We start from the raw sequence: 26,008 nt of genomic DNA, 5'->3' as shown, positions 1-26,008 counted from the left end.
AAGAGACACGAATAGGCAATTTTCAGGTAAAGAAATCAAAAGTATCAATAAGCACATGAGAAAGTGTTCTAAATCTCTAATAATTAGAGAAATGCAAATCAAAACAACTCTGAGATATCACCTCACACCTAGCAGATTGGCTAAAATGAAAGAAGAGGAGAGTAATGAAAGCTGGAGGGGATGTGGCAAAATTGGGACATTAATGCATTGCTGGTGGAGTTGTGAACTGATCCAACCATTCTGTCTGGCAATTTGGAACTATGCTCAAAGGGCTATAAAAGAATGCCTGCCCTTTGATCCAGCCATACCATTGTTGGGTTTGTACCCCAAAGAGATCATAGATAAACAGACTTGTACGAAAATATTTATAGCTGCGCTATTTGTGGTGGCAAAGAACTGGAAAAGGAGGGTATGTCCTTCAATTGGGGAATGGCTGAACAAATTGTAGTATATGCTGGTGATGGAATACTATTGTGCTAAAAGGAATAATAAACTGGAGGAGTTCCAGGTGAACTGGAAAGATCTCCAGGAATTGATGCAGAGTGAAAGGAACAGAGCCAGAAGAACATTGTACACAGAGACTGATATACTGTGGTAAAATCGAATGTAATGGACTTCTGTACCAGCAGCAATGCAATGACACAGGACAGCTCTGAGGGATTTATGGTAAAGAACGCTACCCACATTCAGAGGAAGGACTACAGGAGAGGAAACATATAAGAAAAACAAATGCTTGAATGCATGGGCTGAGGAGGACATGATTGTGGATGTGAACTTGAAACTACCACACCAATGCAATTATCAGCAATTTGGAAATAGGTTTTGATCAATGACACATGATAAAACCAGTGGAAATGTGTGTTGGCCATGGGTGGGGGGATAGCGGGGGGTGAAGGGGAAAGTAGGAACATGAATCATGTAACCATTTTACAAATGAATATTAATAAATGATTAAAAAATTTAAAAAAGATTCAATGTGGTGCCTGAATAGAGGATGGATTAGAGTGCAGAGTGGCAAAGTGAGAAACTCACTAGCAGGTTATTGCAGTAGTCCAGATTTGAAGTGATGAGTGCTTGTACCAGAATGATGACAGTGTCAGAGGGGAAAAGGGAGTATATACAAAAAGATGTATAAGTGGGCTGAAAGAGAGTGAGGAGTTGAAGATGACCCCTAGGTTTTGAGTTACTGGGAAGATGGTATTATCCTCTACAGTTGAAAGGAAAGTTGGAAGAGGTAAGGGTTTAGAAGAAAAGAAAGCAAGTTCAATTTTGGGCATGTGTTAAAAATGTCTGCTAAATAGCCAGTTTCATTTCAGTGAGGAAGTTGGAAATGCCAAATTGGAGGTCAAAAGAGAATTAAGGACATTTGAGAATCATCAATTTAGAGATGGTAATTAAACCCAAGGGTGCTGATGAGATCACCATGTGAAGCAGTATGAAGGGAGAAGAAAAGAGAACCCTGAGGAACACCTATAGTTAGAGGGCATGATCTGGAGGAGAATCTAACAATAAGTTAATGAGCTTTAATGAGAATGAGCAGTCAGATAGGTAGGAGGAGAACCAAGAAGGTGTAGAATTCTAAATTACTTAAAAAAAGAGAGAGAGTATCAAAAAGGAGGGAGTGATAGCAGTGTCAAAGGCTGAAGAATAGTTGGGAGAATGAGGATTGAGAAAAGACTGTTCATTGTATTTGGCAACTAATAGGTCTTTGGTAACTTGAGAGAAAGTAATTTCTGTGGAATAAGATTAGAAGTTGGATTGAAAGGAGTTAAAAAAGGCAGAGGAAAGAAATTGGAGGCATCAATTTCAGTCTGCTCCTTTGAGGAGTTTAGCAAGCAGAAGAGATAAAGGACAATATTTAATGGAAATAGAAAGATCAAGTGAGAGCTTTCTCAGGAAAGAGAAGAGACATTTGTAGGCACTGGGAAATGATCTAGTACATAGAGTGAAATTGGAAAAAACTATGGACTGGGAATGAGGGGGCAATGGATTGAAGGAGACAGGATAGCATGGGATCACTTGAGAGGCAGAGGGGTTAACTTCGGTAACAAATAAAGCCATTTCATCATATGAGACAGGAATAAAGGAGGAGATAGTTGCAGAAGACTTATGAGTAATATGAAATTAGGGAGAGAGACAACAGAATTCACAGTGAGTGACCTCAATTTTTTCTGCAAAATATGAGGCAAGGTTCTCAACTAAGAGAGTGGGGGTACAGTGCTCTCCTTTAATAGTTTGTTTGAGGATACAATTATCGCAATGCAAAGACATTTATTGGAATGACTTAGTAAGAAGCAAGTATCTCCCCCATAAACATGGGGCATACTCTTCTACAAATTCTCACATCAGTTTAGGAGATACAAAGCATATAAGGAATATATGTGTCCAATAAAAATTCAAGGCCCCTGGTGACCTCTTTTAGTGTTCCAATATTGCTCTTCATGGAATATGATATCTCTGCCAGGTGAGTCATTCAACTGTATACCCTAAGCTTGCTCCAGTGTTACAATATGACACCAAAGTTTAACAAGTCTTCAACATCTTCAGCTTACTGTCAACTGTCTAGGCTACTGCTATGCACTTTTGTGAAGAACTGTTACATATACCATATATAGGTCTATTAGATGCTTAACCATATTCTCTTACATCTCAAGCCATATTCTCTTCCTAGGGCTATTCTGTATTGCTTCTACTTACTATTCTGCTTCTTTCTTTAACTGAATGCATTTTTGTCCTTGGTTAGAATCATAAAATGTCAAAGCTTGAAGGAACATTAGAAGTCTTACCCCTATTCATTTTGCAAATGAGGTAACTGAACCTAAATAGGATTAGTGATTTATGTAAGTCTAGGAGTTGGTCCTTGGCAGATGTGGTTGTATGTTTGACCCTTATTCTTGGTCTCAAATCATTCCACAAAGACTATATTGGTTTTGGATGTTTCATGGGAAATTGGTCCATTTAGAGTAGAGCCAGACTCCTTAATAAAATTGGCATCTCTGATCTTCTTGGGTCTTTGAGGCCAATGGTAGGCTGAGATTTGGTCTGAATTCCTCAAAGTTGCTACTGAGAACTGTGCTTCCTGGTTCTATCTTTATCCCTTGTGTCACTTTCATTTCTCCTTCTATCACTTTCATTTCTCTTCCCCACTTTTCCTTTCCCTCTCTTAATTTGTTTTTAACCTCTTTCAGAATCTGTGTCCAATCCATATTTTTCTTTTGTACTGGGAAAATAGTGGTCCCTTTGGGCCCACTAACTACCCAAACCCAGTCTGGGATTCCTGGCTTAACTCTGGGCCCACACAGATCAGCCCACGTCAGCCCAGACTGCCCTGGGCTGGGAATCCGGATTTCTCCACAAATTTGAAATTTCAAGGGTGTGGGTTGGCTTGGACTACTATTTGCCCAGGCAGTATCTGAGGGAATGAATGTTGACTTTGACTTAGTTTCCAAACCTGGGACAGCAGATGTGGGCTGTGGGGGTGTGGCTTGTTCTTGGCTTGCTCTTCACTTCTTGCTACAGCCTCTTGCTGGTTCTGCTTCCCTCTCACCCAAGTGCCCCAGATTTTCTCTGACTACCTTTTGGGTTTCCTTTTCTTGAATGTTGTTTCTGTCTACTTGTTGGTTCTTTCACTCCTATATTCATTTTGTGGCAATATTTTAATATTGGTTGGAGAGGATTCTTGTGGTGACTCAGAGCTACTCTGGTTTATTCTGCCATCTTGGCTCCATTCCTGGAAGTCCCTACATTTATCCCTGAGGACATAGCAATCTCTACTAAATATAGACTTCAAAATCTATAAGGGTATTCCTAAGTCAAGATCAGTCCATGTAAGGCCATCAACAGAGAGATGCAAATAAAATATGCATGTGTGGAAGCAAGTACTAGAGAAAGTCACTATCAAGATCAGTAGCTATTGGAGCATCTGGGTAGCTCAGTGGATTGAGACTCAGGCCTAGAGACGGGAGGTCCTAGGTTCAAATCCGGCCTCAGACTCTTCCCAGCTGTGTGACCCTGGGCAAGTCACTTGACCCCCATTGCCCACCCTTACCACTCTTCCACCTAGGAGACAATACAGAGAGGTAAAGGGTTTAAAAAAAAAGATCAGTAGCTATCCTCAAGTCAGGAAATAATAGTCATAAATAGAAAGAATGATCATGACCAACAATGTCAATGTCAATGAGCATTTACTGTCTAGTATTTGGTACTACTATGGATTCTTCTTTTTTGAGAGGGTGGAATGAAACAGTCTTTATTTTGACTGGTTCTCTTGGGAGAGATATGGTGGAATTTTTAAAAATAATTTTAAAATTTGTATAATACTCATCCAAAGCACAATGGTATTTATTATTTTATTTCTATCTTTGTAGCATCCTTGTGGGAAGGGAAACTATATGTATATTTTTCTCATATGTATAATTTTATCCACATAATGGATGTCCAGAAATCCATTGTCTCAATAAGTTTAGAGATGACACTCAGTGACAGTGTAAGGAACAAGTTTAGAAAAAAAGAAAATAAAGTCTATTATTGATTTCATTTTAATTAAGTGGTCTTTAAAATTAATGCTTTACCTTTGAGGCAATGGTTTAAAGATATTTTTCTAGTCTTCCTATGTTCTTATGTTTCCCATTTTATGCATAAATAACAAAAGAATAGAACTTCTTACCTAATAAAAATACTTAGAATTTAAATTAATTAAAAATTTTAAAAGAATAGAAAACTTTTTATGTGTTTTGAACATACACCACAAGATTTAAGCATTGGAAAGGAACTTAAAGTATGCCTAGCCCTACTAATACCTGAATGACAATTCCATATACAACTATAAGTGGTCATATAGCTTTAGTTCATAAGAATTTAGTAAGCTATGTGCTGGGCACTATGGTAACTACTAGGAACTCAGAGATAAAAATAAAAATAGCCCTTTCCCTTAAGTAGCTTCCATCTTCTCTGGGAGAAAACCTATACATATATATGCATAAACAAAATATTTACAAAGAAAATCTAAAGTAAACTTGGGGAAGGGGAGGCTACTAAGATATATAGAGACGAGGAAAAGTCTCATGTATAAAGCAATACTTGAGCTGAGATGTGAAGAATCACAGTATTTTATGAGACCAGTGAAAACTCATGTAAGTGAGAAATAATGTGTTTTGAGAAGTAACAAGACTTACCTGGCTAGACTCCAGAGTACAGGAGAATATGTGTATCAGTCTAAGAAGGTTTAAAGGCCAGGTTGTGTAACATAAAGATGTTTACATTTTATGCTAAAGGAAAAAGGGAGTTGCTAACGGTTATTGAGTAGGGAAGTAACATGAACTTTAGGAAAAATCACTTTAAGCTGCATTTGGAAAATGAAGAGAGACATGAACTAGGGAGAGCAATTAGGTTATCATTAATAGTCCATGTAAGAGTGATGAAGAGGCAAATAAGGATGTTGATTGTGTAAGTAAAAAAGAAAGAAACAAAGAAAAATATATTGTGGAGGAAGAAATAAAAAGATTTGACAATAATTGGCTATGTAGTATGAGAAATTCAAGTTAATGATGACATTGTGAATCTTGGAGACTAGAAGTATGGTTGTACATTCAAAGGAAATAAAGAAGTTTGGAAGAGGGGAGGATTTCGGGAGTAGGGAAAGAATAAGTTGTGTTTGGGACATATTGAATTTGAGATGCCTAAGGGACATTCATTTTCAAATGCCCAACAGACAGTTGGAAATGTGTGACTGGGACTCAGTAGAAAGAATAGAGATGGATATTTAGTTCTGGGAATCATCTGTATAATTAATTAAACCCATGAGAGATTTTGAGGACTGGAACACAAGATGTCTGACTCCCAAGCCTGTGATGTTCTCATTAAACTGTGCTCATAAAGGAAGAGTGCTGTCAAATGGTTACACATAAGAAAATGGCAGAAATTTTTCAGTTCAGATGACATTAAAGAAGAGGTATTGCCATCTGGGCTCTACTATTTTCTAAGGATCAGACTAGAATCAGTTCCAACTTTGAAATTCTGTGATTCTTCAAACTCATATTTCTTTGGACATGTCATTAAGCTTTTCTGAGCTTCAGTTTTTTTTCCCCTCTAAAATAAAGAGGTTGGACTAGATAATTTTCAAGTTCTCATCTATTTCTAAATCTTTGATCCTTTGAAAATAATGCCATTTTGACTTCGTTTTTAAGCTTGGAGGAATGTCTAAGATTATTTTCAAAGAATGATTTGTAACAATGTTGACAAAATTAAATGTTAAAATTGTAAAATAGCTGCTCTTTCCAGAAGAAACATGTTAAGAGCCCAGATTAGTAGAAATTGGATGAAATATAAGCTGCAGTAAAATTGCTATGAAGTCTAAAAAAGCAATCAGCTGCCTTTCCGTATTGCTTTTGAATTTGGAGGTATGTCCAGTACTTCAGTCATTTCAAGGGCCTAAGTAAAAACTTCCTTAATCCAAATTTAAAACTATTGTTTTAAACAAAGTGTTCTTTTGTTTCCAATTTTTTCATTCAATCATGTGACCATGTGGGTGATTTCCAGATATGAGAATACCGTTGTTAGTTTTCAGTTAGTTTAGTTTTGTGCTCTAAAAAAGGAAATATTGCTTTATAAAACAATATCCTAAAATAACTGTTTTACACTTGTCTTTTCCATTGTATCTCAGGATGAACCCTGCATCCATCATTTACTTTCCATTTCTATTGCCACTAGGTAATACCATCCTTCATTTTTGGACAATGATAAATCTTCTAACTAATATCTCTACCTCCAGTCTTTTCTGGTCCCTTCAATCTGTTCTACATACCAGATAAATCTTCCTAAACCACCATGTTCTACATGTCACATTCTTACTTAAAAACTTTACCTTCTCATTCCTTTCCTGTAAATGAATGCCCAGAACTTGGCAATCAGAATTTTCCACAATCTGTTCCTTGCCCATTTCTCTAATTTACTACCTTTTACTGTATCACTAAAAAACTCTCCTATACAGCTAAACTGTTTTGCTCATTACTCCTTGAATAAAGCATGCTTACCTCCTTATCTTTATTTCCATTGTCTCCCTTACCCAGGATGTCTTCCTACTCACTTCCATCCATACTTTAAGGACGGTTCAAATACACCTCTTCAGGGAAGCTTTTCCTACTCCTAGAACCTATAATAATCTCTCCCTATTTTAAGCTCCCCTGAATTATTTTGATTTTATTCAAACTATACTTTATTAAAATATTTATTTCAACTTATTTCATATATACTGTATTGTGAATGCATCATTTATTGGTTGTCTAGCATCCACATAAATAACTACTACTGCTACTGCTATTGCTGCTGCTGCTCCTACTATTTCAAATGATATAGGTGTGTCATTAAATTATTGGCATATTTCTTGCTTTCCGTTACAGAGTTCTGAGTTCAGTTGATGTTCAACCTACAATCATTACTGTCGAGCCAACTCATATAATTCCACTACTTAGTCTTTTCTTTGGTAATTCTTTAGTGATTTACTAATGCTTCCTTCAGTGGAGGAATTATAGAAGAAGGAAATTTCCTCTATTAGTTTATGTATTTCAGCCTCTATTCTGCAACCTACTCTTAAGAAATTGTCTAGGGAGGAATCAGACAATCATTATATATCTGAGGCAAGAATTCAGTTCATTTATTCCTGACTTTCAGTCCTCTATCCACTACTCCAAACTACTATATATATATGTCTCTCTGTTTCATTCTCTTTCTCATCTTTATCTATATCTATATCTATATGCATACATACTATGTATATGCATACATATATACAGGTATAGTATTGAAACACCTTGATTTTTTCCAACTAAATGTAAGCCTTCTGAGGGCAGGAACCATGTATAATATAATGTAACATAACATAACATAAAAATATAATATAATTTTTTATACTTATAACAGTGTATCCTGCACATAGGAGGTAATCAATGAATGCTTGTTGAAAGGTGGAAGGAATACTCCATTTTGGGGGAGCATGTGCTGATAGGGTAGTAAAAGGAAGAAGTCTTGGGCAACAAAATCATTTGATCATGATTATATATAAAAAATGACTATCAGCCAGGGAAAAGATTCCAAAATCCCACATGAAAATTCGTCTCATTATTTTATAATCATATACAGTATTGTTATTTATCTTTTTTTTTTTAGTTTTTGTCTTTGGGCAAGTCATTTAACTTGTCAAATTCAGTTTCCATCATTTATATAGGAGTACATTACTAACTTTACCTCACGGGAATATTTGGAAAATCAAATAAAATAATTCATGCAAATTGCTTTGCTACATTAAAACCACATATATACAGTCATTAATATTATATCTTTTTGGGGGCAGCTGGGTGGCTCAGTGGCTTGAGAGCCAGGCCTAGAGACAGGAGGTCCTAGGTTTAAATCTGTCCTCAGACACTTCCTACCTGTGTGACCCTGGGCAAGTCACTTAGCCCCCATTGCCTAACCCTTACCACTCTTCTGCCTTGGAACCAATACATAATATTGATTCTAAAGTGGAAGGTAAGGGTTTTAAATATGTATTTATATACATATATATTATATCCTCTTTCTCCAGCTAATTTGTGAACTCTTTCAGTAAGGACTTTTACACTTATTTATAACTCTCAGAGGGGTTTATATACAGTAAAGACTCAACAAATTTTTATTGGTATTGATGATGATTATAAAGAATGTGAAAACAAGAAGAGTAGGGAGCATCTTGTTCCATTGTTTTTAAAGTGAGCTCTGACTTTGCAAGGGGGGAAGGAATCTTCTAATTGGATTGATGAAGTTTAAGACCAGTCATGGATAATTTGCCATCTTCAAAACACTGTTGGCTCTGGAGGCAAGGGTGTCAGCTCTCCTAACAGTTTCAAATAAAATCACATCTAGAAAGGTGACTGTCTTGATTTACCTTTCTAGACTCTATTGCTCTTTTTCCCTCTTAAAAATTCCATTGTATATATTTTCAATTTACTTCTCTTTGTGAATGTCATATGACTTTGATATGTTGGGAACTCACTAAGAGCAGATACTGTTTTGTTTGTATTTTTGTATCCTTAGCACCCAGAACAAGACCTTGCATGTAGTGGAAGCTTAATAAATGTTTCCTAAGTTGAAGCATGGCAGTGATCACCAGAGTGACCTAGAATAGAAAACAGCTAGTAGAGAGAATGTGAAGGGATAGGAATAGCAGAATAGATGGTCCAATCAACTTTCCTTTTTGGAAAGGAAGAGGGAAGAAGGAAAGGGAGAAGGAAGAAAATTATGAGCAGGAAATAGGTAAAAGTAGCCATAGTAGCACTCCTGAGTAGGGGTGAAATTGAAAATTTTGCTGTGGGAAAAATCCTACTTGGTAAAACCAACCTAATACCTTTTTCACACCCAAATGTCAAAGAGGTACAGGATCAAAAGAGTAATTTTTTTCTCACCAAGTTTGCTTGGTGTAATGACTGAAATTATTAACACTGGCAAAAAACTAAAAGTCTCATCTACGGTGGTTTTGTTAATGTTGACTTTCTCTTTGAAAGCAAAAATCAGAAAGAAAAGGTTTCAGAAGTCTGATTGAAGAACATACTCTGTGTGCATATGTATTTTGATTCAGTATCTATGTGTACTGCATAATTAAACTTAAATATTTTTAATGATATCTCATTTGCTATATCCTTGGAGGATAATTGTAACTCTATAAAGAATTTTCCCTCTAGTGTGTTCTGGTTTTGCATAACAAAGGAAAATAAAGGCTGCCTTAATGAACTTTTATCTCATTACAATATTATAGTGATGGTGATTTAAATATCAAAATGTAAGGGAAAATCTATCTTCTTATGTTTTGTACCCTTTTAAGCAAATAATTAATAACCGCCTAACCCATTCATTTTTTCTGCAGCTAAAATTAACATTTTGTTAAGATAACACCTACATTTAAAAAGATGTTGATCTCTTCTTTGAATGCAAATTGTATTTTTTTAGCAATTTTGATGGTAAGCATGTAATGTAAAGATAACAAGACTTTTATGAGGATACTAACTAGAAGAAGGGAATTAGGCTGAGCTAAATTTTAATTTAGCAATTATTCCAAGTGAAATCTCTGGATTTTAGTTAAAGAGAAAGGCAATGTGAGTGTCTTATTATTGTTCATGTCATGAAGATTTTCATCATTTTTAAGTTAGCTTTTCAAACATCTGTCAAAAATCTTGTTTATTCCAATCAAGTTTACTCATGAAAGATAACATGAAAACTTTGCTATATCAATGAAAGAAGTAACTTGGGCAATATGTTTATATTCTCTTAAATATATCAAGGTAGAAGAATGGATGAATCCAATCTTTTCAGCTATTTATAGAGTTGATAACAATCTCTGAATTAATGGTGATCTTTCATTTTGACACATAAAATAGTGGTATTCTCCTTTCTCACTAGCAAGTTTTAAATATTATAGCTATTTAATTTCTCATAACAATAGATTTCATTTTTGCATTATTTCTTACCTTCCATAATTTTGAATTTAAATATAATAGAAATATATAATTAAGCTATTTTTAAAAAAAACATGAAGTCTCATATAGTTCTTTTTAAGTGCATTAAATATTTTTAAAAAAACAACTTGCTAATGTTCCTTTAAGCAGATAGACAGATATTAGTAACACCTTAATCTGTATCATTATTCACCAGAGGACTTTCACACGTGCCCACAATATATACATCTGTATGTCTTATCTCAGTGTAGGGATGGCAGCTATGTGGTACAGCAACTGGTGTGCTAGACCTGAAGTTAAAAAGACCCATGTTCAAATCCTGCTTTAGGTACTTGCTAGCTGTGTGACATTGGACAAGGGACTTAATCTCTCAGTCTCAGTTTCCTCTTGTAAAACAGGTCTTACCTCACATAGTTGTTGTGTTTTTTTATCTGAATTTTTTATTTAATTAATTTAGAATATTTTTCCATGGTTACATGATTCATTTTCTTTCCTTCCCCTCCTCCCACCCCCCTCCTGTAGCCAACAAGTGATTCCACTGGGTTTTACATGTGTCATTGATCAAGACCTATTTCCATATTATTGATAGTTGCAATGGAGTGATTGTTTAAAGTCTACATCCCCAATCATATCCCCAGCGAACCATGTGATCAAGCAGTTGTTTTTCTTCTGTGTTTCTGCTCCCACAGTTCTTTCTCTGGATGTGGATAGAGTTCTTTCTCATAAGTCCCTCAGAATTGTACTGGATCATTGCATTCTTGCTACTAGAGAAATCTATTATATTCTATTGTGCCACAGTGTACCAGTCTCTATGTATAATGTTCTCCTGGTTCTACTCCTTTCTCTCTGCATCAATTCCTGAAGGTTGTTCCAGTTCACGTGGAATTCTTCCAGTTCATTATTTCTTTTAGCACAATAGTATTCCATCACCATCAGATACTACAATTTGTTTAGCCATTCCCTAATCGAAAGACATCCCCTCATTTTCCAATTTTTTGCCACCACAAAGAGCGCGGCTATAAATATTTTGTACATGTCTTTTTCCCTATTATCTCTTTGGGGTACAAACCCAGCAATGGTATGGCTGGATCAAAGGGCAGGCAATGTTTTATAGCCCTTTGAGCATAATTCCAAATTGCCATCCAGAGTGGCTAGATCAATTCACAACTCCACCAGCAATGCATGAGTGTCCCAATTTTGCCACAACATTTATTACTTTCCTTTGCTGTCATGTTAGCCAATCTGCTAGGTGTGAGACATGGTTGTTTTAAAGATCAAATTAAGTAATACCTATAAAGTACTTTACAAACCTTAAAACATGATTTAAATGCTAATATTGTTATTTAATAATAGTAGTATCTATAATAATAATATTAATATTGTCTAGTATATTACCTAAAATACTAAAACGTAGTAGTAGTAGTATTATCTTGAGCAGCTAATAAGGTTGTGAATTGAAAAGTTTTGGCTGATCCCAATTCCTGTAAGAAATTCTACAGCAAAAAATTTTAAAGGGCTCTTGAGAAAAGAATGGTCAATAAAGCAAAGGGGAAACATTCATAAGCTCCCTCCATCCTTTACAGGTCTATAGGAGAAGACTTCTGAAAGCTGGCTCACATTTTGACTCTTTGGTACCTTAGCTAGAGCACTGGGCCTAGAATCAAGAAGACTAGAATTGAAAACTGAACTTAGGACTACTTGTTTGACTTTGGGCAATTCCCTTAAACTCTGTTTGCCTCAGTTCCCTCAACTATGATATGGGGAGCTTTTACCTTTCTGAGTTGTTGTAAGGATCAAATGAGAACATATCTGTAAACTTTAACTTTAACACAAGTACCTGATACAGAGTAGGTGCTAGCTAGTTATTGTTGTTGTTATTATTAGAAAACAGCTTTGCCTCCAGAAATAGATTCTGAAAGTAGTAGGATCCCAGCCCTGGCTTGTTGGAACCAGCCAAGGACAAAGATAGTAAGGACCTGGCAAGTAACTGCATAAGGCCAGTAAGTCAGGCCTTGGGGTCCTCCTCTGAGAGGCCTGAAGAACACTTAACTCTCCGTTGATAACTACCCAGGAAAACAGAGAAGCTCAGTGTCCTTCACACATCCCCAGATTAGCATGAACTCTGATATTCAGTAACAGTACCAGGAGATCAAGGAGATGGAGACAAGGCAGGGAGCCATCCAAGAGGCACAAAGCCAGTGTCATCTCTCATATCAGGTCAGCATCCCTCAGGCCCTTATTAGGGGACAAAACCAACTTCCAAATTGCTACTATGAAAGTCAGAGGAGTCAGGGACAGGGTCAAAGGCAGGATTCTAGTTGACCTACCAATAGACAAAAAAAAGTCAGGAATTGAAGCAGAGGATGGAACCTGATTCTGGTTCAAGACCAACTTCATAGTCCCAGCTCAAACTGATAGTAAAAAGAGTAAGAAACCAAGAGCCCGTCTAGAATTTAAACAAGGCAGTAGCAGCAGCATTTGAAGTTCAGAAAGGACAATGCCAAACAAGAAACATATCCAAGAATATTAGAGGGAAAAGAGCCTGATTCGCTTACAAAGTCAAAATCTGGAGAAGTGAGTAAACATAAGAAAATTTCTAGTACAGTTTTATAATACTATGGCTTAAAACTAGCCCAAAGATAAACCTAGAAGAAGAAAACAACTACATAATAAATATGAGTCTTAGAAAAAAATGTATCACCCAACAAATACTCTAGTAGTGGATATAGGAAACAAGGGGTGATATATTTTTAAAAATTAAATCAGAGCTCTTAAAAATCTGGATAGTCGGGGGGTGAAGGGGAAAGTAGGAGCATGAATCATGTAACCATGTTAAAAACGAATATTAATAAATGTCTAAAAAAAATTTGGATAGTCCTAAATAGATGACAAAACACCTGACCCAAGTAGTGGATACCCTGAAACAAAATGGAACCAAGAGAACTCAATGATTCAATGAGACTAACAGCAAAATATGGCCTAAAGAGTAGAAAAATATATTTGAGAGATCTTCTATCAAAATCAACCCGAGAAACAGGCTGATGAGATATAATTTAATAGTAATCTGTTTCTTTGAAAACTATGAGCAAACAAACAATTTGAGTATCATTTTTAAAGGAATGATACAGAGCTATTAGAAACAGGGAAAAGTGAAAACAGAAGGAATCCACTAAGCATCAAGAAAAATGATTAAGCTGATCTTTTCTTCTTTCCTAATACCAGACTTTTCCCACAATGCCCTTAAATGGTTAACTTCCCACCCCCACCCCTTTCTCCACACTCAGCTTTTAATTTCTCTTTTGTGAAATGTATTCCTTCATTTAAATGTAAGCTTCCTAAAGGAAAGGACTTGTCTTTCTTTTTGCTTATTTTCCTAATCCTAGCTGTTAACATAGTGCTTGTCATGCAAGAAATGATTAATAAATACTTACTGACAGACGTTGGGGATAAAAAATTGAGAGCAACAAAGAGTGTCAGAGACAAAATTCAGAGCTTCTGTTCTTCCCTTCCCTCAAAAATTGTGGAAATAGCTAAAATGAAGTAGTTTAGATACCCAGGAATCATAATCAGGACCATACAAGACTATCCTGCAAGGGCTTTAAAGAAGACAGATCTTGAAATATATTTGATTTTCTTTATCATTATTTCTTCTGGTAGTTTTGTAGACCTTTCATGAAATATTTTTTGAAGACAATTGTGCCTCTTTAGGACTTTTCCTATTGCCATTTTAAATGGTAATCTATGCTTAAATAAATTTTTATTAATAACATTATTGCTTACTACTTTCCATCTAATCTACCATTACCATCTTTCATAACACTGATGATTAGAAGACTTATAAGGGGAAAGGAAGAAGCATTTATGTAGTGTCCACTATATTCTAGGGATTGTGATAAGCACTTTTACAAATATTATTTCTTCTGATGCTCACAACAATCCTGGGAGGTAGGTGTTGTTATTATCCCTATATTATACTTGAGGAAACCAAGGCAAACAGAAGTTGTGACTTGCTTTAAGGACACAAAGTATGTGAGGGTGGATTTCAACTGTTTTCCCGAATTTAGGCTCAGCATGTTATCTGCTGCTGTACCAACTGCCTATAGATGTTGAAAAGACATAGTTCTTTAAAAGGAAAAGAGAAAGGAATCATTGGAATTAAAAACCTTCAATTACATAATCAGTGAGTCATTTACAATACTTGACTTCCTACCCCAACATTTTAATGGATGTGTGATCTTGATGATGTGGATATCCTCCACCTCACCATCCCCCAGATATGGATCACAACCTGAATGTGCATATACCTAATCTCTGTGACCCTTATTGATGTCCTCTCATTGTTTTTTTCAACATTCGGGTGGGGAGTGTGTTTTTCCTCAAGTTCTTCAGATAGCCTAAGAATACCAGTGGAACTCAGTGTTCATCAGTTAACATTTGTACTCAGAGCATATTCAACCTTTCTTTTTACATCATGATGAAATCCTTTCTACTATTTCTTCTCTGTAAATTATTGTTCGTGAAGTTTTGCATTTAGTTCGTGTCCACCATGTACTTTTCCATTGCCCTTTGGCAACTTCAATTTCTGACACATTACTGAAAAAGAAAAATCTTTTGAACTTCTAGCAGATCATTAAGTACCAATTTTGAACTCATTCTTCAAACCTTCCCTAAATGAAAGAGACTGTAAGCATTTTGGAAAGAATGTGAGATGGTGACTAGATGTTAGTTTTGTTCTTATTGGGGACTTGTTCTTTGACTTGGAGAAAAATCCAATGTATACAACTATTATTTATAAAGGATAAATTGGAGATAATCTCTGAGGACAAGAGGACTGGGAAAGGCTTTTCTCAAAGACCAAAAAGAGGACTTGCAATCTGTATTGATGGAAGTGTTTACCTATCACAACCTCTCAAAATATTAAAGTAAAATGACCACTGAGTCACCAAAATATTCTTTAAAAATTTTTTGAACTATTTGTGAACTGCTACATAAATGTAGTTCAATATTGAACTGGCTATGGCTTAGCTACCTTTAGAAAACAATATGGATGTTAAGTAGAACATTTTAATACCATAAAATAGATGTTATAATAATAATAGCACTACTTTTACAACTGGTTAGCCTAGCAATGTTTTATTTTTGAAAAAGTAAAGAATTCTCCTTGTTCCTATTCAATTCTTAGGGATTCTATAAACATAATTGGAGAATAGCTAGAGTAGTAAATATTTTGGAGCTGTACTCTTGCCCTAACTCATTGGAGACGAGATAATTTACACATTGTTCAAGTAATTTTTTATTGAAATATATCAGATATTATATTTATGTGCCCCAAAGTAAAATGTATATGCAACATATATATATACATAAAGATATTTATATTTGTATCTATGCTAATAAAAATCATCTCCTTTGGTTACAATTAGCATCATTAGTCTCATAGAAATAAAGACCAAAACAAAAACAAAACATTCTTTACTTTAGGAGTCTTTTTTTTAATGGGTAATGGGAAACTCTCTCTTAGTCCTATTATAATTAACATTCATTTCAAATCAGTGGGGTTAGAAATACATGAGATGAGTCCTGTGTGCCTACATATCTACACATTCCCAAAGATGCAGCAATTCAACTGGTCATTTTCAGCATTAGGGACATTAGACTCATATCATGTGGCATGTGGTAATTATGAGATAATCCTCCCCTAACAGTCAACATTGATGGATACCTATTAAAGAAATAATAGAAAAATCTCACTGGTACCATTCTGTCTCTGATTTTATTGCAGCACAAACTTGACAACAGTAACCAAATTTATTTTTCCAGTCTCTGTGATCAGTAACAGACTCCCTCTAAATATGTCTATTAGTCATCAAATCATTCTGTCCTGAAAATACTTCCACAAGGAAAACAACAAGACATTATTCCTAATTAAATTTCTCAACTTTGACTAACATTCTCATGACTTTACAACACATAAAAAATTCAGCATTTTCATATTTTTTTTTGAGACAAAATGTATGGTTTAGCTCACTTCCCATGCACCTACTCAGGCCATTACATGACCCTGCCCTCACCATCTGGACAAACACTTCTTAAACAATATGTGGGACCTGGACCTCCATGCCCTGGGGAAAAAGAGTGTGTGTATAGTATGTATATATATATATATTATATATATGTACATATATATAGTCTGTTTAATACATGATCTTAACATGGAGCATTTTGAACATATTTAAGAATAAGAGTAATTTAATTTTTCATTAAAAGCCTTTAATTATAACAAAACAATCACCAAAATGCATTTACATTATTCATTTTATGGATAATTTGCTGTTGTTATTCAGTAAGTCATTTCAGACTCTTGGCAATCTCATTTGGGGCTTTCTTGGCAAAGATACTAGAGTGGTTTACCCTTTCCTTCTCCAGCTTATTTTACATACAAAGAAACTGAGGCAAATGGAGTTGAGTGACTTATCCAGGGTCATACAGCTAGTAGGTATCTCAGGACAGATGTGGACTCAAGTCTTCCTGACTCTCTGTCCACAGTGCTCTATCCATTGAGGCACCTAGCTGCCCTAAATAATTTTTTTACCATATCTTCAATGTAGTCTGGATATAAACTAAAATAATTTTATTTGGTTTTCTGATGTCCTCAAAATCTTCCATGGAAAAGGATAATATTTAAGGTTTGTTAAAATATCTGTTTGAGCATTACATATAATTAACAGTAATATATGATATATTTTATAAATCATATTTAATTTAAAACATTTCAAGGACTATTAAGCATACATATATATCTGGATATAGATATAAAATATATAAATGTGCTTCAAGAAAATTTAAATATTGCCTTTTGCTAGGATTATTCTTCTGTTTCTGGCAAAAGCTATCAGAGCCTTTAAACCAATTGTCTGCCTTCTCTACAAGGACTTCTTAGTCTTTTTACCCAATGCATAAAAACAAAAAAATGAAAGGTTTTTCCCCCTAAAAATGTGCATAGAAAGCCCAGAAAAAAGTCATACACACATTGCCAATTTTTGCTAGTTCTTTTAAAACTGCCATAGAATATGTAAATTTATTGCAATCCTTAAGTTACTGGAATGCCTTATTTTAATCATTGCCATATAGCAGCCCTTCCAGGTTAACATCAGGAGAAGATAGACACTATTCTCCAAAGTCCTACAGGTTGTCTATCATCTTGGGCTTCTACAGCTGTACCCCACAAACCCATACTGGTATTGTTCCCATTAAGAGGCTTCCAGTAAAACATGATTAACTCAGAACAATGGAATCAACTAAGATGATATATTAAGAATTATTGTCATAAAACATTCCTCACAATAACCCAGTGTGCACTCTTCCACTAATACACAGAGTGCTTGACATATAGTAAGAATTTCATAAATGCTTGTTAACTGATTGACAGCATCCATTGAGGGAATGAGCACAAATTTAAGACAGATAATAGTGAGGCACAGATACAGGAAAACTCATTGCTGAGACAACTCAAAACTCCAGAACAACAGGACCTTGAAACTCTTTCTTTCTTTATTGAATCTTTGCTATAGAGGATTAGCAGAACTACCTCTTTCTTGATTTCAGTCAGCTTTTTTCTTTGATGTCCCACGCTTTTTTTACCCTCATGATTATGTCTCTGTAATCATATATTTGGAAGATAGGTCTTTGCTCCCTCAATTCTACCTTAGGCTCTCTCAAACTAAATCTCTAGAACAGTAGTTCTGCTGCTGGATGGCTTGACAGTGACAGAGGCAGGAGAGGAAATCTCTCCTTTCTGTTAGCTCTCTCTTTCTTGTTCCAAATTCTTGAATTGAATCTAATATATATTTTCATTTCACCCTCCAAACTAAACTCTAGTGGCTCCCTGTTGCCTCTAGGAATCTTCTCCTACTTTTCCAGTCTTCTTAGATATTTCTCAGTGAAAGGTACTCTTCCATCCAGTGAAACTGGACTTCTGGCTATTCTATGAACTGGATACTCCATCTCTCAGCTCCAGACATTCTTTCTGGTTATCTTCCCATCCTGGAAGGTTCTCGTTCCTCCACTCCAACTACTGGCCTCCCTGATTCCCAATTAAAATTCCACCTTCTAGAGGAAACCTTCCCAAACCCCTCTTAATTCCAGTATTTTCCTTGTTTTAATTATTTCTTATCCTGTATATATCTTGCTTTGTGTATTTTTGTTTGCATGATTCCAGCTCCATTATATTGTAAATTCAATGTGAGCAAGGGCTTCCTTTTGCATCTTTTTGTATCTTGTGTGCTTTGCAGAATGTCACGCACATAGTAAGGCCTTAATTGTTGATTTTAAGCTGTCATCCAGGGATACTTCCAATGACTTTGATTCCTTCACACTCATTCAAGGGACTTATGCCCACCTCTGAATTAGGGTTAACCTGGCTTCATTTTTACTCTCAGCTTAATACCTCAATATCATCAGTACCCTTTCTGTGATTAAGTCCTTGGTTTTCAAGGAACAATTCCTTTGCAGCCGGATTGTTTGGAGGTCTATCCTTGCTTGGATTATATTTAGTGAAAGATATATTTCTTAAATAATTATGATGAATTTTGTACATTTTACATATTTTCTGTTTTTAATAATTTAATGCTTAGTTTTTTAATGGTCTCTGATATTTTTTTATTTTGGGGAGTTTATAAAATATTTTATTTTGAAACTTTTATATTACACTAACATAGAATTTTTTTCTTTTTTGTTAAACTGGTAGTTGTGTATATGGAATTTCCCCTTTGGTTACAGAGAATAAGACAGAACCTTTGGTTAATCTTTTTTCTTTTAATAAAGTTAACATATAGGCAGTGATGTATGATTTTAAATGTCTGAATTGTGAACGTGAACTTTAAAACTTACATTGAGATATTCAGAGAACCAGAAGCCATACATATCAAAACTAATAAACATAATTTTAAGGTTATTTTAGTAGAATCCATTACACAGAATGTCAAAATATGACTAGTTCTAAGTATCCTGATAATTTTGTTAATCAGGTTCTTGGTCATAATACGTTTGTTAGTGTATTGTAGAAGCCAGCTAAGAGGCACTGTTAGTATGTATATCTATGTTTTATGTCACAAAAATTGCAGTACCTTTTGAAAGTTATGCACTGCAGTTTCTATATCACCTCACTTAATAGTTCGTAATCTACAGGATTTTTTAGAGACTTTGTGGTACATGTCTTTGTTCTCTTAATCTTTTTCTGATTACTGTTGTATCCAAATGCTCTGTCTCAGCTTCTCTCTGTTTCTCCTTCAGTCGTCTTTTTAATGTGACAGACATCTATTTATGTGAATAACTTTTCTTAGCTAGAGCAAAATATCATTGGAGGTTGGAAATACATTTTTAGTCTTAGAGGGAAAAGATGTAAGGAAGGAAATGTGGAACGGTAATTGTGTGGGGGTGGAGAAAGAGAGACAGAGATCAACAGCCCAGGCATTTCTCACTGGGTTGGGCTAAAGCTTATGAAAGTATTAATGTATTAAAAAGCCTCAACAGGGATTTGCTGAGGACAAATGCTGTAATGTGTTAGTCATCCATTATCTGCTTCTATTTTTGCAGGTTCCGAAGGATGAATGACGTTGGTTTGTATGATATCCCTCACAGCCTCTGTTATTGTGGATTGATAAGTCACCTGCCGGTCTAAACGGAACACCAGAGCCAAAAGCTTCCGAGGGGGGAAAACATCAGGACTACCTCTTTGCTTCTGTTTCTTGACTGGAAAAAAGTACAGCGCAACCTCGCTACGAAAGATTTCTTCCAACAGATTTTTTTTGCAGCTAATGATAGAGACAACATAGCATCATCTACCTTCCTGATATACCGTGCGTCACCTTCCAAGACAGATGGTTTGTCCAGCGCTGTGGGGGATGCCTGCAGAGCACACGATAATGAAGTAGTGAATTGATACAGCCACTGCTGCCTAATTGTTGGGATCACACCGATAGAGCTGCTCTGCCCTTTTTCTACTGCTCTCATCGGGCCAGGAACAGCAGGGTGGACATGGCTGGCCTCGTTAATAACCTGCTAATACTGTTCCTTGTTTTTCAAAACAGCTGTTTGGGTTTCAGAAGCCCACTATCTGTCTTTAAGAGGTGGGTTTTGCGGGAGAGCTGATGTTTATGATGGTTTTTGTGCATGCTATTTAAAGGTGCAACCACTTTTTCAGATGTGAGTCCTAGAAGCATGTACCAGCTAAATATAATTTACTGAAACTGTGTTTATTTCTTTGTGGGTGTAACTTCTCGAAAACTAGGTTGAACCCATTGTATGGCAGCCAGGTTTCCTGTTTTTCAAAACTCTAATGAGAAGTTTTCTAATACTAGTCTTTTCCACTGCGTGACTTATCCAGAAACCACATTACAGTCGTTTAAACTTAAGCACGCCCGTGTTATCACATCTAGAAGTATAAAATATCTTGTTAGACTTTGGTGGAGGCTGAGTAGGAAAAGATCTCGTGAACTCCAGTAACTCACCAAAAAATACTGAGCTGTAGACACACTTCTGATAATTACCCTATTAAAATATTTATGTATTCACATAGTTCTGTTTCACTCAGTGCTCTCCCCTACTATCCCTTAGAACTCTGCTTAGTACTAAGAGAGTGTTTTGCTCTTGTTCCTGATAAGTAGTATTCATAACAATCTTTGAACCACCCCTTGATGGCAAAAATTTACTGGGTTTTAGTTACTATTCTTAAATTGAAAAAAACTAGCAAATCTTTGATTGTTCAGCTTATTAGACGTAATTTCATTAAAAGGATCCTCAAATTCACATTTTGAATCGTATTTAAAAAAGCAAATGTTAAATGTATTTCATTTGGCTATTTTTAAATTTTATATTAGCTTTAAGTTATAAAATAATTGGGGGAATTTTTAAAAGATTAATTACATGGCTAGGAAGTTTAGTGTTTTTATTTTGCCTAAATACATGATACTAATCTAGAAGGATTTATAACAAACAAGTAAAAATCCCATTTTTCTTATTGAATTAAAGTTCCATTGTATTCAAGATCCTTAAAACTATGTATCCCTTTTAAGGTATAAAGAAACTACTAGATCATTTTCCAATGAATGCCTTGGTACTTCCAGACCAATAATCCCTATTGATTCATCAGATTTTGCATTGGACATCCGCATGCCTGGGGTTACTCCAAAGCAGGTAAGAGAACTGTATTATATTTCTCATTTGTTATATGTACTCTTGATGACTAGAGCAAAGAAACTTTATCTACCCTTAGGACTGCCTTGAAAATTAAGCTTTTATGCCTATTTATTTTTTCCTCCCTGAGGAGTTGAGACTCCTTTGATAGTGCTAAAATGATTGAATATTATGGTTGGTGAGTGGGGGAAGGAAGGGGAAAAGATAGGAATGGCACTTCAGTTAAGATGAGAATCTGGTGGTTTAGTTTTTAATTTTCCTGAGATTATCTTTGTGTATATAAATGGAACAAAGAAAATTTCTTTTTTGTGATTCTCAAAGGAGTAATATTCTTTGTAATGTACTGTATATAGATTAAAATATGAAAAATTATTCTAATAAAGTGAAATGATATCCAGCAGCTGTATCTAAAAGATTACTGCCTACAAATATCCTGTTCCAACCACAAGTTGGAAAGTTTATTTTTAAAAGAATAAGACAACATTTGAAAACAAACTATTTTATGCTTCAAAAAGTTAAAAAATTGATTCTAACAGGTGGCTTACTATATGCTCTCTTTAGTACAAGTGGTTTGCTCTACCAGTTCCTGTTGCAATAGAGTGATAGCTGAGCCCAGAAATATGAATAAAATGCACCTGAGTAAAATGAGGGAGGTTATTTTTCTTCCCAGGTATATGTAAATAAGCTTAACTCCAGTACTGTGGGGTTTTGCAGGGCGCTTCATTAAGCATAAAAAGGCCTGGATTAATTATGTTTTGCAGTTAGGCAGTGAGGGAATTTATGTGTGTCATTAAAAGATAGTACTTTCCTTTTGAAGGGCTGCAGAAGCATGAAAAGGACAGTGTTGTTGAACTGCAGTAGATGACTCATTGTTGCAGATAGCTTTTTTTTGCACTGAAAAATAAAAAGATTCTAACTATTGGGGGGATTTCTTTGAAGCCAGCATCTAAGAACCCTAGGAAGTATATGTGGGTCTTTGGAAAGGGAGGCTTCAGATTGACTCTAGAGGAAGGCTACCTTGTTGACCTAATGATCTATTAATAACTGTTTGGATTAGCACTGTAAAAATACCTCCTTTCTGAAAATCTCTATATATTTCTATTTTTGTTGATTTATTGGTCTCTTAAACTTGAATTTCATAAGAGCCATATTGACAGTCTTTGCTCAGAAAAGAATAGTAAAAGAGGAAAAGAGAAGAAAACGGGAGATTTGTTTCCATCATTGTAATCTTTGGGCAAAATATTTATTTTCATGTTGTTTAAAATGTGATAAACTTCTTTAAATATTGTTAAAATTCTCTCCTCACTTTAGAAATCTTTTATTTGCCAGAAGGACCTTGAGTGATAGATGATACTTTTTTATTCATAATAATTCTATTATTTTTTTATTACAATACATTAAAAATGGCTTTGTCCAAGAAAGATGGGGCAATTAGATAACAAGAATTCCCGGGTGATCCATTTAGGACAATCTCATAAAATAAAATGTGTTTATTAATTTTGTGATTTAAACCATAATATATGTTGTGATTATCAAACTAATAATAAACAAACATTTATTCTAATATAAGTAATCATCTGTTATTTTTATATTATCTATTATACATACCACATATAATAGCATCATTAATTTATAGAGTACCAATAGTAACTGATTTTACACTCCATGGAATGCTTAATATACATTGTCTTATTTGAGTCTCACAACAATACTATTATGTAGTCACAACAGGTTTTATTACAGATGAGAAAGTTGAAGTTGAGGTGAGATAATTTGCCAATTGTCATATGATTAGTATGTCAGAAGCATGATTTGAACTCAAGTTTTCCTGACTTTAATTCCAACACTCTATCCATAAATCATAGCTGCTATAGTATATGTATATTTGTAAACTTTAAAGTACAATATAATTGAGAATTGTTATCATGGACAAATATAGGATATATTATATTATACATCTACTGTTTAGCTACTACACTATGGCCTCCTCTGTGTGTGTGTGTGTGTGTGATATATACATGCATATATCTAATGAACACAGAGAAAATGTGTGTATACATAAATATACATATATATATATACATTATATATAATTTAAACCTTTACCATCCATCTTAGAATCAATATTGGCTACAAGTCAGAAGAGTGGTAAAGGCTAGGCAGTGGGAGTTAAGTGACTTGCCCAGGGTCACACATCTAGGAACTGAAGCTAGATTTGAATTTAGAACCTCCTGTCTCTAGGTCTGAGCCACCTAGCTGCCCCATATATTTTGACAAAAAACAAAAACAAAACCAAAAAAAAACAACACAAAAAACTATTTGTGTGTTGTCTTGAACAATTCAGTGTCTATGCTGTGGCTCCCCTGAATTAGTTCAGATGTGGATACTGAATTCATCACTCTCTTCTACTTTCTGACTATAAAAATTTGGTAGGCATTCTCTTTCACTTGATGTTCCTGTTAGATGACATACTTCTGGGCCAACTTTACATAGGAGAACACATCTGAGCCCTGAATAGCCCAGCAAGGAAAGCTGCTTAGGTCCCCAGTATTGTTTCAGCACTTCTAGGAGATTTTGACAGGTCTGTGCCAACTAGTCAATTATTAAGAGCCTACTATGTGCCAGGCACTGTATGAAGCACTGAGAGCTCACAGATTAGTGGAAGAAGTTGGGACTTTAGCTGAGACTTAAAGGAGGCCAGAGAAATCAGAAGGCAGAGATGAGAAGGGAGAGACCTCCAGGAATGGGAGAAAGCCAGTAAAAATCCAGTTAGGACATGGCATGTCTTGTTCAAGGATCAGCAAGGAGGTAAATGTCACTGGATCACATAATATGTGTAAGATGGTAAGGTGTAAGAAAGAAGACAGAGAAAAGGCCGAGTTATAAAGGGCTTTGAAAACCCAACAGAGGTTTTTATATTTGATCCTGGAGGTAATAGGGAGCCACTGATGTTAATGGAAATAGTGCGTAGTAAGTAATATGTTCAGTCTATCTTTTTGAAAGATCAGATTGAGAAGTGAGTGGAGGGCACAAAAAGTATAATCTCTATTTCTATTTAAGAGATAGCAAAAGGAAATAACAACAGAAGGGAAAAAATCAAGAAAAGATGAAGTCAAAAGGGATGAAAAAGAGGAATCCAAAGGTAGAAGAGAGTTTTAAAAAGTAGATAAATGAAAAGGAAATAAGTAAAGAAATATATTGAGAAAAAGAAGGACCAGCAGAAGTCCCTTATATTGGTACGGCCTTTTAGAGTTTACAGAAAACTTTCACATTCATTTGTCCTTTACTACAACCCTCTTAAGAATGCACAGAAAGAATTATTATTGTCTTTGTTTTACAAATTAAGAAGCTGAAGCCTATGGAGGTTAATGGTCTTGCCCAAGGCTATAAAGCTCTAAGTGATGACCCAGACTTGGTATTTAGGCCTTTTGACTTCTGGTCTGGTACTTTTCCTACAACTAAGGGAAAATTCTAAAGAAAAGGCTGGGGAAAGTAAGTGAGTATGAAATCTAAGAAAGAAGGGCATGAATGGTAAAAAGAAGAGAAAATAGACTAGGGAGAACTTTGACTGTTGGGAGGGAATTAGTCAATCACTGGGAGAGAATGAGTAGTAGGTACTATTGGAGGATGAAGATGTAGAGGGATGAGCACAAAATAGAAGGTAAAAAAGAGACTTTACTTGCTTTTTTAATCTAATCTCAATTTACGTATGAAGAAACTAAATTCTAGGGAGTTACATCTTCTAATTCTTAAGTTCTCAAGTGGAGAACACAGTCTAGAATCTGGGGTAGTTGTCACTAAATTGATCATAAATACTTTAATACTATGATTCCCACTTAAAATAAATCCCTGGAAATAATGGGAAAGTTCTTTCTCTAATGAAAAGTTCTCTTGTGATAAAATTAGTCCTACCTTTTTCTTTCTAGTCTCCTGTAGATGTTTGTAATCTCTCCCTTCTCAGGAAAGTTATTCCTCTTTAGTACACAATTATCATCACAATTGGAAAACAAGGATATCTACAACATAAGAAAAGAAAATCTCTGAAGACTCCATGGTGTAGTACTTTGAAGTACATAACATATTAGTACATAACACATATGAGTTTAAAGACTGATAGAACATTAAAGCTGTAAAGGATCTTAGAAATCTTTTAGTTCAATTTATTCATACTATGGATATAGAGCAAAGAAAGTAAGTTATTTATTCACCCAACTTTGAGGTAAGATTAAAAAAAAGAAGTTATATGGAAACGAAAATTTCCCTTTTCTCCTCTCTTTTTTCAACCCTAATTAGTTTTTATAAAAATGCTGCAATAATATCAGCAGAGAATTAAT

At 35.1% G+C, this 26,008-nt stretch overlaps 1 protein-coding gene across 1 annotated transcript in view; it reads left to right on the top strand.

Annotated features, from left to right (window-relative positions):
• PAM (peptidylglycine alpha-amidating monooxygenase) overlaps positions 1-26,008 on the top strand; it is a 364,941-nt gene that overhangs the window by 95,906 nt on the left and 243,027 nt on the right. Inside the window, exons 2-3 of the mRNA XM_044662577.1 lie at positions 20,076-20,608; positions 21,554-21,674. Coding sequence (XP_044518512.1) covers positions 20,517-20,608; positions 21,554-21,674 — 213 coding nt within the window. The 5' untranslated portion in view covers positions 20,076-20,516. The remainder of the gene's footprint in view (positions 1-20,075; positions 20,609-21,553; positions 21,675-26,008) is intronic.

This window comes from Gracilinanus agilis, chromosome 1, assembly GCF_016433145.1.
Source record: "Gracilinanus agilis isolate LMUSP501 chromosome 1, AgileGrace, whole genome shotgun sequence".
In the NCBI taxonomy this organism is placed as follows: Eukaryota; Metazoa; Chordata; class Mammalia; order Didelphimorphia; family Didelphidae; genus Gracilinanus; species Gracilinanus agilis.
This window is presented reverse-complemented; position numbering and strand designations above follow the sequence as displayed.